General features: G+C 36.5%; 1 protein-coding gene across 1 annotated transcript; it reads right to left on the bottom strand.

Moving 5' to 3' along the window:
- Nucleotides 1–621: 621 nt before the first annotated feature.
- Nucleotides 622–13,061, bottom strand: LOC103713277. The gene is made up of 6 exons (XM_008800147.4): nucleotides 12,830–13,061; nucleotides 11,488–11,538; nucleotides 11,329–11,398; nucleotides 10,058–10,098; nucleotides 1,195–1,254; nucleotides 622–1,104 (listed from the first exon to the last, which is right to left on the bottom strand). Exons 1-6 carry the CDS (start codon nucleotides 12,893–12,895, stop codon nucleotides 1,045–1,047), a joined length of 348 nt encoding a protein of 115 aa, XP_008798369.1. The 5' UTR covers nucleotides 12,896–13,061; the 3' UTR covers nucleotides 622–1,044.
- Nucleotides 13,062–13,905: the final 844 nt, after the last annotated feature.

Raw genomic sequence — 13,905 nt, 5'->3', positions numbered from 1 at the left:
CTAACCATTCTAGAAAGACCCTTTGGCTGAAAGAGAGAATTTTCTGGTGCGCTCCGAAACTTGTCATCTTTTGACCTTTTTAGGTGTCATCTACTTCAGCAAAAAAAAATAAAAAAGGACCAACTATTTCATGATATTTGTCCACCAAAGAACAGGCCCTTAAGGTTATCAATACTCACCCTATCGAATGGATTATGAATGCCTAAGATATTGCCACCTTCACTGGCTTATGCTTATAAAATCCACTTTTCAACTCCTTTTAACTGCTTCGTTCTCTTGTAGGAGCTATTCATGCGGAGATTTTTTCTAGCCGCGCGAAGAATGGTGAAATTCTTGGCCGCTTTGCCGTTTTAACAACACAGCATCACACCCATTGTGTTACAGCATCAAACACTGAATTTGCAGGATTTTTGTAAGGACCAATGAGAATCTGAGAACAGAACCGATTTCGTGCATTTGGATTTTTCTATGGTCCATTCTCTATTTATCAGCTAGGTAAGTCACCAATAGGAAGAGTAGACAAATTTTTGGAGTAAATAAAGATCTAGTGAAACAAAGTACATGGATATGCTAATATCTCCAAGAAATAGAAAAAACAAACATCCAGAACATTGCAGATCCTGATTCAACATTGCAGTCATATTAATATGAGCTGGTTGAGCATCCCACAAACTTTGACAAGCTTTATCAGTCATTAGGTTGGAATTCACATGTTTCTATAGAAGACATCATTTAGGAGAGCATATACTTGGACTGACCAATGCTTGTTCCGACAAAACAATGACATTCCATCCATAGGATATAGCTATATTACAACATAGAATTGGCAATTCTGCTTAACTTTACAAGTCTTACCAAACACCAAATAGGTATTGATTGATGAAGAATAATACAGAAGCATTCCAGTCAATGTGATACCACCATCATAAAGCTCCTACTGTCAATTTCCTTTTCTTTCAACACTGAATTTCCTACCCAGAGAGCAGAGGATGTCATGCAAATCGACGCAGTCTCTTCATTTGAGGTATACCAAGATCTACCATATCATTTTCCCTCAGCATTCATGAATCTTTGAGCAACATCTAAACTTAATTCTTCATACACCTGGAAAAGAATCAAATAATCTGATTAAACAACAGAGAGGGAAGAAGATAAACAATGAGTCCAACAAAAATACGATATTGTGACTCATACAAGTTTCTCATGAGCCTTTTGAAAGGCCTTGCAGAACTGCTCTGCCTTTGCTGGTCCCACCTGAAGGATTAAAAATATGTTCTCAATTATAGCACAATGAATAGATGTGTTCTATCACTTTTGCAGTGTCTACAATATATGAGAGAATAGCATAACGATAAAAATGGGGGAAAACTACAAATAGTTGGCATGCATGATATGTAAAGAATTCTTGTTCTTTGCTCAGCAGTCCTTTCAGCACTTGGAATTTGAAATTTTGAATAAGGATTATACATTTGTATACGAATTCACTAAACTACCTCAGATATTATTACTTTGTTCACCACATGCACTAATATTATAGCTCAGCCAGGTTATGGACATGCAATGTCACCAATTACCATAACCATGATCTAAGGGTAGTGCTTTTGAGATAAAGGAACTAGTTTAATTTATCCTTACTAATAAAAAAATATACTTAGTTGCTTCTCTTATTGTGCTTTTGTAATTTATAAGTTATGATTCATAATAATTGGTTGACATAAAATATTTCAGAATTTAGTGGCATATCTTCTGCAAGCTGCTTCCCATAATGGAAATTATCATGAAAAAACTTCCATAGGAATACGTTACATGTTGAGACTTTTCTTGAAATTTCCATCAAAGGTGACTCATTTGATAAATTGGGAAAAGGTCCAGAAAGCAGCCACAGAAGATTAAAAATGGTCGTGAAGTGTAGAGATTGTGACAAGAATGCAGAGACCATCTTGACTCTTTAAGCCTTTTATTTTCTGCCTCATCAGCCATATATAATGCAAATGCCTGGAGTTGCGCACAAGAAGCCGGATACTTGAAGGCTAAAATAGAGAAGTTGCGGGTCTGTGCTTTATGAAACAAAAGCAAAGGAAAACCTTTTGGTACACTCCCATATTTGTTTCTCCCAGTTTTTCTTAAAAGGGCATGCATAGCACATAAAAGATATTAGTGAACTTAACACATACCAATATTATGCCCTCAATTTTTCTGAAAGGTGTATCTAGAGCACCAGAAGTCCTTGCATGCTTCAAGCAGATGAATGTAAGGTCAAAAATTGTTAATTATATTTGTATAGTAGTTTAACCAAAGGGACACAATGGAAAGGCTGTTCCATTGTGACCTGAGCGTCATAGGTTTAAAATACGGAAATAGCCTCTCCGCATGTAGGGATAAGGCTACATACATCTGAGCCTCCTGAAACCTCATAGTGAGGGGAGCCTCGTGCACTAGATGCCCTTTTCTTATAGTAGTTGTAACCAGTGACACTATGGTTAATCCAATTTGGAGGGCCATACTAATGGTTCAATGTCCTCTCTAAGGAATGTCGTAAGATAACAAGTTGCTTGAGATGGTTGATTCGGTAGGTTAAGTAATAAGTGGTCATTTTGCATAAGGATGAAGTCATTGAACAGTAAGACGACAGAAATCTCGAAATGGCATTTAACTAGTTTTCTCTTTCTAATGTGAAGAGCAAATACATGTCCAGATTGGACAAATATTAACATTTCATCAGCTCCATTGAGAAGTTAAGACAAGCATATGCAATAGTGCATGCTCATGTGCACACATGTAATCACCATTGTGTTTTCTTATGTTAGAATTCTAAAGGTTTAAGTAGGTTTGTATAACTGCACTTAATAGCGGAAGTCGAGACCATTAGTTTAGTTTATCCAATGACCTTTCGAAGTGTCACATTAGATGGCTGCCTATATTAAGAACTAAAGATTATACAAGCTTTTTTACTACAGTATCATAGGTAAAAGGAACAGCCTCCTAAGGAAAGAGAGCAAATAGCCATGCAATTTGTCCATTGCTTAGTCTAGAAAGAAGTGAAAAGTCTTAGTAGGATTTCACGAGAGGCTTGGACCAAGCATTGATCATTAATAGTACCAGAATCTCTTGGGTTACTTATCTAATGTGTTCCTAGCAAGGTTCAAATTCTTGGTGCGGACCCAATACTAGTACCATCTTGGTATAATGTCCGTACGCCTGGTACGTGGTCAATTTAGTATACTGATACTCGATACCCCACCCCACATGTATCATGTATAAATTCGATACCCTTACGGTACGGTATATGCCTAATACGATATGTACAGATTGGTGTGGCATACCATGGCTATGATGCTATTGTAAACATGTGGTCTGTATGACAGTGTCTGTGGCTCTTGCTAAGCTTGTTTTCTTCTACCATTTCTTTTTCCACCAACTACCACCTTGACATCCATAGTCTACGGGTAGCTGGTAAAGGTACTCAGTTTATTAGCTAGGTGCCCTAGGACAGGTCTGTTATCCCATTTCACTAAACAAATTTCAGTTACTAACACTTCGTAGTTTGTAGGCTTGCATACCATGCCATGCCTGTCATAGTGAGGCCTGCAAAGCACCAATACTGTTATCAGACACATAACTCTCAAAACAAAATCCAAGCATCAACCACAAAGATAACAGTAAGTTTTATGTTAAGGCAGTAAGTTTGAAGGCTCAAGAAGGAATGATCCCCCATTAAACACAGTGAGAACTAAAATATAAATGAGGGTGATATTATCTTCTGCTTGACCTAACACTCCGAATGAGCACAAGGATGAAAGAAATGAAAATCGGCCATGAAACGTGGCTAAAGAAAGATTATTTCTCGCTAACTCCAAAATTAGAATATTTCCTAAGAAACTTGTCATAAGGATGTCTCTCCACAATTTGAAATATACCTCTCGTCTTTCTGCCTATCGCTTATAACCTCAACGGTATTATGTCAGCACATGTATCAGCTCCTTAACATAATAGAAGGAATGTGAAATGTTAAGGCAATGATGCCATCACACAAACAATGAGGGTCAACTTCAACTAGATAGCAATTTAAGGTATGAGCAGAAATATGGTTTTCTCATTTTCTTCTTTTGCTAAACTTTTGTTTTGTTGTAAAATAGAGGTCTCCTCCGATCTAATCCATGCAACACCACTTTCAGCTACTTCTAAACATGGAACTATATATGACAAGGTGACTTTTGAAGGATCTTGTTGTTTTATGTTTTTATTAGGAAATAAACTTCAATTTGACCATTCTTTTCCTTAGTAAATTTAATGATCCTTTCTTATAAAGGAGATTATTTCTCATCTTGGGCCATAAAATTGCATAAAATTGGTTCCAATTTTCTATATAAATTGTATTGGGTGGGATCTGGTTTCAGCACAATCTAAAACATCATATTCAATGGGTTAAAAACTTGAATCCCGGCCTGCTCCATTCTGATATTGGTTGGTTTGCTCAGTTTTAAGATTTATACTACTGATCAATTAGGTTTTTAAATGTTAACTTGGTCAGAGAATTTCAAACCTAAGCCAAATCTTGATTTGGTTAGTTGACTCGAGACACCTTCTACAACCAATGTTGCAATAGTTAACCACACAACCTAACGCTAAGAAACTATTGAAGTTACCATTTAATAGGGCTGTCAAACAAGTGGGTCTGTTTGTGTTCCAGTGCATGTTCAGCTCGAAATTTGGCTTGAGTTCAGCTTTCTTGGTTAGCAAGAAAGTTGAGCTAGAGCTAGAGCTAGACTAAGCTCACCTCAAGCTCAGCTTGATTTAGCACGAAAGATGAATATATATGTAATTTATATATCTATATCATTTTAACTATCATTACAAATTGAAACTATTGTTTTGGAAGACCTCAAGCTCTCACTAGGTCTCTTAGAAGAGTTGTTTATGAACAATTTGAGTTTAGCTCGAAATTAAATGAGCTAACTCAAGCTTGTCCTAGTTGTAAAATGAGCCGAGCTTGAGGTAGCCTTGGCTCCCTTGTGCTCAGCTCATTTACATCCTAGCATTTAATACAATTCTGTTCTTTACTTTGGGGAAGGTAGAAGATCTTAGGGGGAAATAAAATATTGTATTAATTTTACTGAATCGAATTTCTCATATAACCAAAATTCAATCTACATTTAAAATGGATCCATCTTTAGTACAAGCATTAACCAAATGACTTTGTTTGACACTGGGCTGGGTTATTCTTGTGTTGTCTCTAGATCTGAATTCAATCAATCCTAGGGACGCATTCTTGGGGGGTTGAGGGGGTAACAACAATATCAAGTATTTAAGAAGTTATTCAATACCAACCAATAACAATAAAACCTATTTGTAGAATTTTATTTAGTGCATTATTCTTCTCATAGTTCTTTGGAAGTATAGATGGTAGATGAATAATTTTAATAGATTTAACATGATTAATTAGGCAATGACATACACTACAATTGACGAAACTCTATTTTTTCATAACGATAACCATCTAGCCCTTTTTCCTGACTATTTGGGGTTGGCTTTATGGATCCTCATTGACAATTACATATTTAACTAATAAAGAAAATTATCTTCTGACCCTGTGGCATTGTATAATTGCATAAATACATAGACGAATAAATATAATATTATATTGATACAATTAAGTAAATGGACAAAAGAGTTACCTTTGAATCATAGAAAATGAGAGAAGGGTTTAGAAGGACCAAGAATTGGATATAGCTATCTTTAGAGTTTATTTGATAAATACTCTTCTTTATGTACTTTTACTCTCCCTCTCCTAGACATAAGGTAAGAGAGTGATAACATGAAGGATGTACATACCCAAAGAAAACCGTTACAATAAAAATGTACCAAACAAGACTGTTATAATGAAGTTCATATCACATATTTTTTCTCAAAAATAGCTTGTATCATATATGGTAAGTACATAATGAAAAGACTTCTATATGGTGTCCGAGCGAGCGTGAGATTGAATAATGGAAGTGGAAGTTTTTAAATCTAAATTGGGACTGGAGAGGAAGGATGAGATTTCCTTTTACTTTATCTGGATTAGCTGAGAGCAGTTGCCAAAATAAGGTTTGGTGTACAAATATCTGCGGCCAATATTTTAGGAGGGGCCTAACAATACGAGAGTGAAATCAGGGGGATGGCAATCCACAATTAGGATACTAAACTCCAATGCCCCAAGCACAAAAATAGCAACTTAGCATGCTAATCTAAGAGAGAAACATGTCAATACATATAGGATTTAGGATATGTTTGGTTGGGAGGAGTTGGACTCTAGAATGGGAATGGGAATGGGAATGGGAATGACTGACTCCCATTCCAACCGTTTGGTTTGGGAGAGAGCGGGTGGTTCATTCCCATTCCAATTCCAAGAGGGAATGGGAATGCCCCAATTCCTCCAAAATCAATCCCTACTCTCTTCTAGTATTCAAAAATTCCATTCCAATTTCGATTAAGATTCTAGTTACGAACCAAATGCATCGGAGGAAATGGCCTTTCCGATTCTAATTATGATTCCGTTCGCAAACCAAATGCACCCTTAATGGATCTCGGTGTGTGCGCACTCCCCAAGCCCCCTGCCCCCCAACATCTGCACTTCCGTGACCCCCCACCGCCCGATCCACCCTGGTCAATCCAATTCACTTTAGCCCCATCCAAACCAATGGCATAACCCTTGAATGAGTAACCAACACATGTTCTCTAGGTTCCACAATCTTGCCCAAAGACCTAAAAAAGGAACAAATATTAGGCCAAGGGTCTAGTTGGTTGCAGGTAAATGGGGTTTTGCTTGCAGTTGGGAATTGAGACTAAATGTTGCCATAATTACACTATTACAGTAATTGATACTATAACTAGGCCAAGGGTCTAGTTGGCTGCATCTTTAAATAGTTAAAGAAAATGTGGTTATGATGTAAATAGCTGGTTGTAACTAGCTTACAGACAACCCATATGATGTAAATCTGTTGTCGTTGTTGCAACGACATTTTCTGCCGACAAATTACTGAAATGAACTCATAGCAAACCAAATATAAGAATCTTACTACTTGCTGTAACTGGCACAACTGTATGCCAGATAATTGTAACCAAAAAAGCTTTCAGAGTCAGTCATATGGGATTCTAAGAACTTGTTATATTGTACCTCCATAATGTCAACCCATATAAATGGGATAAGACTTTTGGGTTTAGTTCCATTCAGACAGTGGTTGGTAGTTGTTTCACACTGGTGCATGGAAGAACGAGTTGACTTATCTAGGCATGAGGTATAATGAGCTTGATTTTTCTGAACTTGCAATGCAAGCCCTCGCAAACATTATCGGTGCACTATAGTCTAAAATATTGTGTATATTGTTTGTTGACTTGCAGCATGATAGAGACCACTCATCACAGGCCATGAAAAGATACGTATCAATTGTGCATGAGTCGACACCTCTCCATAACAATAGATTTCCGACCAGTATGCACAAGAATATAGAGTGATATCTTGAGACTACAGATTTGAGTTATCCACAAACTTTTTGAATGACATTTGCAAAATATATTTAACATAGAACTCTTTAATACCAATTGTTGACTTGAGTTTTTGATATATAGTATGGTAGCAGCATTTTCAGTAATATGTATTAGATACAACAAGACAATATAAAAGGATATGTAGTGCCATTATATGCTTATTTCAATCAGATAAGATTACTTACACATCTTCATAAGCCACTAAAACATTTTAGATATTTCTATGCTAGCTAACTATAAACCCATGCTGAAACCAAAAAACACGAGCATGATGGATGACTTTCCAGCTTTAATGGCACAATTTTCAGATTCAAACTATAAAACAATCCCAAGCTTTCTTCAATTCTCAAACTCCTTGCTTTTAAACAGACATATGGCATTTACATGCTAGGAGCACAATCCAGCATGATGGAAAATCCCCCTCCCCCCTTAAGTCACTCCTTGGCACTTTGCCGTCTGACCATCTCCATTCCCCTATTTACCTTTGCCATCATCCTAGACCCCATCTTTTGTGGTTGTGAACCAGTGGCTACTACTTGTTCCCACCTTATATTGTACAATATTCTACTGATCACATAGTTTACGTAAGTGCAGCCACTTGGGTTTATAAAGTAAGTCTTGCAAGTCAGCTAGCAAACAGGGGAATTGAGATACAGCTGGTGGTTGGTTACTTAATATGCAGTTCATCAGGCTTGCATAAATTATTAGTGGCTTTTCCTCCCTCTTTTTTGATGCCTAAAATCTAATTTCTCCAATGCTTTCTCCTAGATGGAGCTTGAATTAAAAATAATGGTTTTCACAAATTTCAGTGCTGATGTCGGTTCAATGTCTAAACCATTGCAATTTGTCACCTCCGATCATGAACTCCTTCATATGAGTTGGGGACTAAGTAAATATCCTAAACAAATCTTAGAAATCATGAGAGCTACTATACCTTTAAAATATATTTCACTATTTGGAATCCCATTTAATTTTTGGATTGTTATTAATTCTGCACTCATTACCAGAAAATGTATGAAATGCATATACAACAGTAGCCTATCAAAACCAAATTTTTTTAAAGATTCCTCAGACTTAGAATACCCATACTTGTCTTTATTTATACCCCATCATATAGCCCGCTTGTCCAAGAAATAAGGTATAGCATTTTGATTTGCATAGGATTCTAAAATTTGCTGATCTATCCAACTTTCCTCCAAAAATCAAAATTACATCCAGTTTAAAAAGAAGAAGAAATGCTTGTTGTGGTGAGTACAATCTTAATTTGCTATATCAAGTATTGTAATCAAAGTTAAAACATTATAAATGAGAGTATAATTAGTTAGTAAGCTTTAGTAAGATGAATAGGAAACATGAGAAAAGAGAGAAAAATAGAGTACAAGAGGATGAAACAGTAGAACAAGAATAAAGAGAGGAAAGAAAGGAAGATAGACAGTTTAACCTCTTTAAAATTGAAGAATGTATTGTAGCTTTCAAATTGGAAACTAACTTCACATTTTAATTCAATCAAGTTTTATTTTTCACCCAGCAAGTAAAAATGAAAAGACAAGCCTTTTATGCAAGGTGATAAAAATTTGGATAAACCAAGCTGATGTGACTTGATGTTTCATGTTCCCGGAATAATACAAAACATGAATGGATTTAAAGGCCAGTGGGGGTAACGTGAGGGTGTTCTGATAAATCTCAAAATTATAAAGGCCAAGACATGGACAGCTAGCTTCTCAAGGTCCAAGCGCAAGTTGCATTCCTGATGTTGCTTAAATAGCACTAAATATGAGACCAAGATCAAGTCATCAAGGATTGATTTATTTTCTCGAACATGGTAAAATTATGCCGATATGGGTGGCACATTACTCCACTACATGCTTGTTTCTGTGACTTAATCTTTTTCCAGTTAGAAGGTTAACACATCTTGTTTACCTGAAGCAAGATTGTGATGTAAAATCAATGCAGAAGATTCAAGACAGGGCCTAAAATTTTAGTTCAGCCTGCTGCAGTGAGCCTTTAAATGCAGGCTTCATCCAAAAGACTTGCCAAGTTCATGTACAGCCCTATGAGATATTTGACCAGTTCATACTAATGATATCACCATCCTTCATGTTTTTTGAGTTTCACATGTTTTTAGGCAGGGCAATAAGAGTGCCGACCGGGTAGCTGAGATGGGTCTCTGGAGCCCACAAAGGGAAACTATCCCAGTGGTTTAACCGCGTAGGCATTTTTGATACTATGGATGTGGTTGTCTCCAGCTATTGTAGTTTGTGCAGATTGCCTCTCGTACATCAAGAAAGAAAAAAAAGAAGGGGGGGTGCTGGGAGGTGGGGGTTGTTATTTAATGGTGCATGACGTGACACATCTATAAGCATACATGACATGTTTTCTAGTTTTCATGTATTTAATAGCAATAAACACAAAAGCATATCAAGATGGTAGTTTAGATGTCAAGAGCATGTCACTAAAAATGCATGCATCTTGACCAAAACAGTGCCTTCAGAAATAGAGAACTGCTACAATGACAAATTGCACAACATACCTTTCTTTCAGCAGCCAACCTCAGTTTTTGCCAAAAAGTATCTGTCAGGATGCAAAATTAACCATCAATAATCCTCCTACCAGCATAAATTCAGTACACCAGTGTAACTGCTATGTGCAACTTATTCAATATAAGTTCATGCCCCCATGACATCTCAACATTTTGGATAATGTAAGCCATACGAGTAATTACTAGAAAGTCACTAATATGCTTGAGAAGATGGATTACGTTTTGGAAGATGTGTAGCTCCAAGTCATCAATGAAAACCCAAAATGTACAAGAAAAGTTAAACCTGGATGCAATCATCTGCAGGCTGCAGCAGGCATTAGTAACAGAATCAAGGCAACATGAGAGTGCCTTGACACTCCAATTTCTTGCATTTAAACCATTATAAGACTCCTCCAAAGAGCTTTTATACTTCAACTACCATATCATGGTGACAACTATGTAATTGTTTTCTCATATACATAGAAAATATGATAAAAGAATGAAATAGGAAACATAATACTGATCAGCACTGATGCATGCATTTACTTCAGTTGAACTTCTGGATGAGAAGGACAAGGGGATTATAATGTCTAAATAGTCTCAAGCATTTAAGATGCATTAATATAAAAGGAAAAAGAACCATTTTACAACAAATATATATGTGCTACTACTTCCCTTCCTATGGATTTTATGTTATCTGATGATGATGATGATGATGATGGGGGCATAATACAAAAGAAAATGGAATAGAGTAATAAAAGCTGAGTAGGGGGAGAGGCAAGAAAAGGGCAAGGGTAGTATAATAGGAATACAAAGAGAGAGAAAGGAACAAAAAGAAATTTTGGAGTGGGAAGGATGAATGTGGTTTATTATAAGTGTGTATGAGACTAGAGGTTGTGAATGATTATTGCAAGCAAAGAGGTGAGGGATGATAGACAGATGGCAGCATCATAGGAGGCGAGATAACATGATAAAGCACAAGGGCGACTGATGTTCATTAGTCAATTTCTTATGATTACTGTTCTAGCAATATTTGATTAACTATAAATATTTTAATTGTGTCATCATGATATGCAACAATTTTACATTCAGAAAGTGGTTTAGACTTTGTAAACCTGTACAAAAGGAACATGTTAAAAGGTGGTTATGCAGAAGCACTAAAGGAAGATCAATGCTGGAATAGTTAGAAACAAGCTCTTAAGATTATCACATAATTGAACAACATATCACCTAGTGTTAAGTAACAAGTTAAAAGTGAATGCATGTTATAAACATTACTATACCTTCATTATCAGTTCCTTCTGAAACATCTTTCTCATCCATCTCATTCCTGGCATTTTTCCAGTCTGCTACCTGTTGTGACAAGTTAATTTTTGATTTCATGGTTAGCAATCAGTAATACGAATCCAAAAAAAAAACAGGAATGCAGACATTCACTATACCTCATCCTGTGGTGAATGCGAATTAGATCCTCTTGATGGTTCAGAGTCAGCCTGGCATATGAATGAAAAGCATGTGTTGATTAATGAGATAAAGAAAAAGCAGGGAACCAAAGAAGTTGCATTTCACGAAAAAGAAATAAAAAAACAAATAATATCAACATGTATTAGCTAATGAAGTTGGAGAGAGCCATCCCCCTCTTACTGTCTCAGCTAAATATTCTCATTCACATTAGATTCTGGTATTAATGGAAATAAGTGCACATCAAATTTTTCATCCCTTTAATATTACGAATAGATATAACTTTGTTAATACTGTCTTACAAGAAATTAAGGAGAATCATGCATGTCCATATGATCTTATCTAACATTCTCAATCACATAAAACCATGGTATTAAGGAAAATAAATCTTTATAACCACAAAATTCCACGCTTCCATTTATCTAACACTCCAACCACACGATCACCTTTGTGGTTCCTACAAAGCCCTCGTCCCCTTTATGGATACCGAAAAGACCCAAGACATTTTCATCCACATTTAATAATATAATATAATGTCTAGAGTCTAGACGAATTACTAATCGCTTCAATCAGTGCAACGTCACAATAAAAGCACCTTATATCTAGATCCTTATGATAAACGGTACCAAATATAAGTTAGAAAATGCTAGTGAAATCTTAGCTGCTTCTAGAGTTGAATCTGAATTTATGTTTGAAGAATTGACACAAGTATGTAGAATTTTTTTTTGCTGATCATATCTCTCCTAAAACCTAGTCTGAAGTTTCCATTAGCAAAAACGACATTAATAATTTGTACATTTTCTGCTAAAAAAAAGTTGATGTGCTAACTACACGTACACAATGATCCAAAATACCGACCAATCAACTAACCAGACCACAAACACACGCGTCATATTCAAGGCAGAAGAAATATCAAGGAAAAATTTCAACATACCCAAATAGTAGTTGTGTTGGATATTTGGATATCAGCATAATTATTAAGCTGACAAATGAATAAAACATATTATAACCAAATCAAATGAACGGTAAAATCTGAAGACCATGATTTTATCTATTTTTAAGAGAAGAAGAAACTACCAATATCCAAGCTCCGGACACATCTACCAAACTAACATACAAAGGGTAAGTTAAAATAGAAAAGAGATGGTAGAACCTGAAATTTGGGGAATTTTATCTATAAACAGAAATCAGAAGCATGACGAAATTTTTCTACAAAACCGAAATTGGAGAAGCAACTACTATTAAAAAGAGTAAAAAGGATAGAAGGGGTGATTTGAGAGAAAACGACCCGAAGTAATGGAATGAGAGAATAGATGAGATTACGCAGTAATTTCGAGGCCGGACGACGGGGAAGAGGTCAAGGAGGCGCCGGAACTCGCGCTCGTCCATCGTTCCGCCCGTCCAGCCGTCGGCTGCCGAGGACCAGAACTTCGCAGGGTTGAGAGCTTCGGATTAGGAAAAAAAAGGTGCGATGCGATGGGAGCGAATAGGCTATGGCGTTGTGTATCCCAGGGCTAGGGAATATTGTAGACCTGGAGCGGAGCGGAAGCCCACGTTCCGAACCGGACAGGGTGCAAAAATGAAAATTAAAATGAAAATAAGAAACGTGACAAACAGGTCAGGGTGAAAAATTAAAAATAACGCCACTAAAATGATAGCCCAGTTGGAACGGAGCGTTTGCTTCTAATCAAATGGTTCCAAATTCGAAATACGTGGGCGTCGATTAAATTCGGAGACCGAATGCCCCACGCCTGGACATGGGGTCTAGAAGCACTATTGGTCGGCTGGTAGCCTTGGTGGTGCCAGGTATGACGTACTCACACGGAGGATAACCGTGCCGGAGCCTAGAGGGATAACAAGCCGGGTCCACGGATGGAAAGGGTATGAGTAAAACCGGCCGGGGTGCCCAACACACGGTCATTTCTGTCCGCATCGAACATTCTTCTGACGGAATGGGGGCCCAGTGGGGGCTGCTACGCGGAGGTGGGCTTGTCCCTTCCTCCCCCTTCCCCTTTTGTCAAGAAAAAAAAAGAAAAAAATTGAAAATAACGTAAGAATAGAGACCCATGGATATGCCAAGAATCCGAGTCAAGCAAATTGTAAATTTTTTAAAAAAAAACTTTTCTAGTCTTGCTGCAGTCAAAGTCCTTATTAGATTAAAAGTTTGGAGATCAAGTTTTTTTAAAATAAAATTATGATAGGTTTATAAAAAAATGAAATAAAATAAAAGAATAATGGCGTATCTTCTATTCCTTCTCCCACCAAAGTATCTTATTTTGAAAAAAAAATTTACAAAAAAAAAATCAAAAATAAATAATTAAAGATAAATTAAAAAAATTACAATATAGAGAAGTGATATCAATAGTATAATAAGTGATATCAAACCTTCCACCATTTTT

The sequence above is a fragment of the Phoenix dactylifera genome, unplaced genomic scaffold, assembly GCF_009389715.1.
Source record: "Phoenix dactylifera cultivar Barhee BC4 unplaced genomic scaffold, palm_55x_up_171113_PBpolish2nd_filt_p 001466F, whole genome shotgun sequence".
Lineage (NCBI taxonomy): Eukaryota > Viridiplantae > Streptophyta > Magnoliopsida > Arecales > Arecaceae > Phoenix > Phoenix dactylifera.
Note: the sequence above shows the minus strand (reverse complement) of the source record. Positions and strands in the feature narration are given on the sequence as shown.

What these genes read in the sequence shown, in the direction of transcription:
- LOC103713277 (XM_008800147.4), bottom strand. Translation starts at nt 12,895, where the DNA reads ATGGACGAGCGCGAGTTCCGGCGCCTCCTTGACCTCTTCCCCGTCGTC. An exon ending in TCCGGCCTCGAAATTACTGC is followed by an intron (nt 11,539 to 12,829) that starts GTAATCTCATCT and finishes TTCATATGCCAG; the next exon opens with GCTGACTCTGAACCATCAAG. An exon ending in AAAAGGCTCATGAGAAACTT is followed by an intron (nt 1,105 to 1,194) that starts GTATGAGTCACA and finishes ATTCTTTTCCAG; the next exon opens with GTGTATGAAGAATTAAGTTT.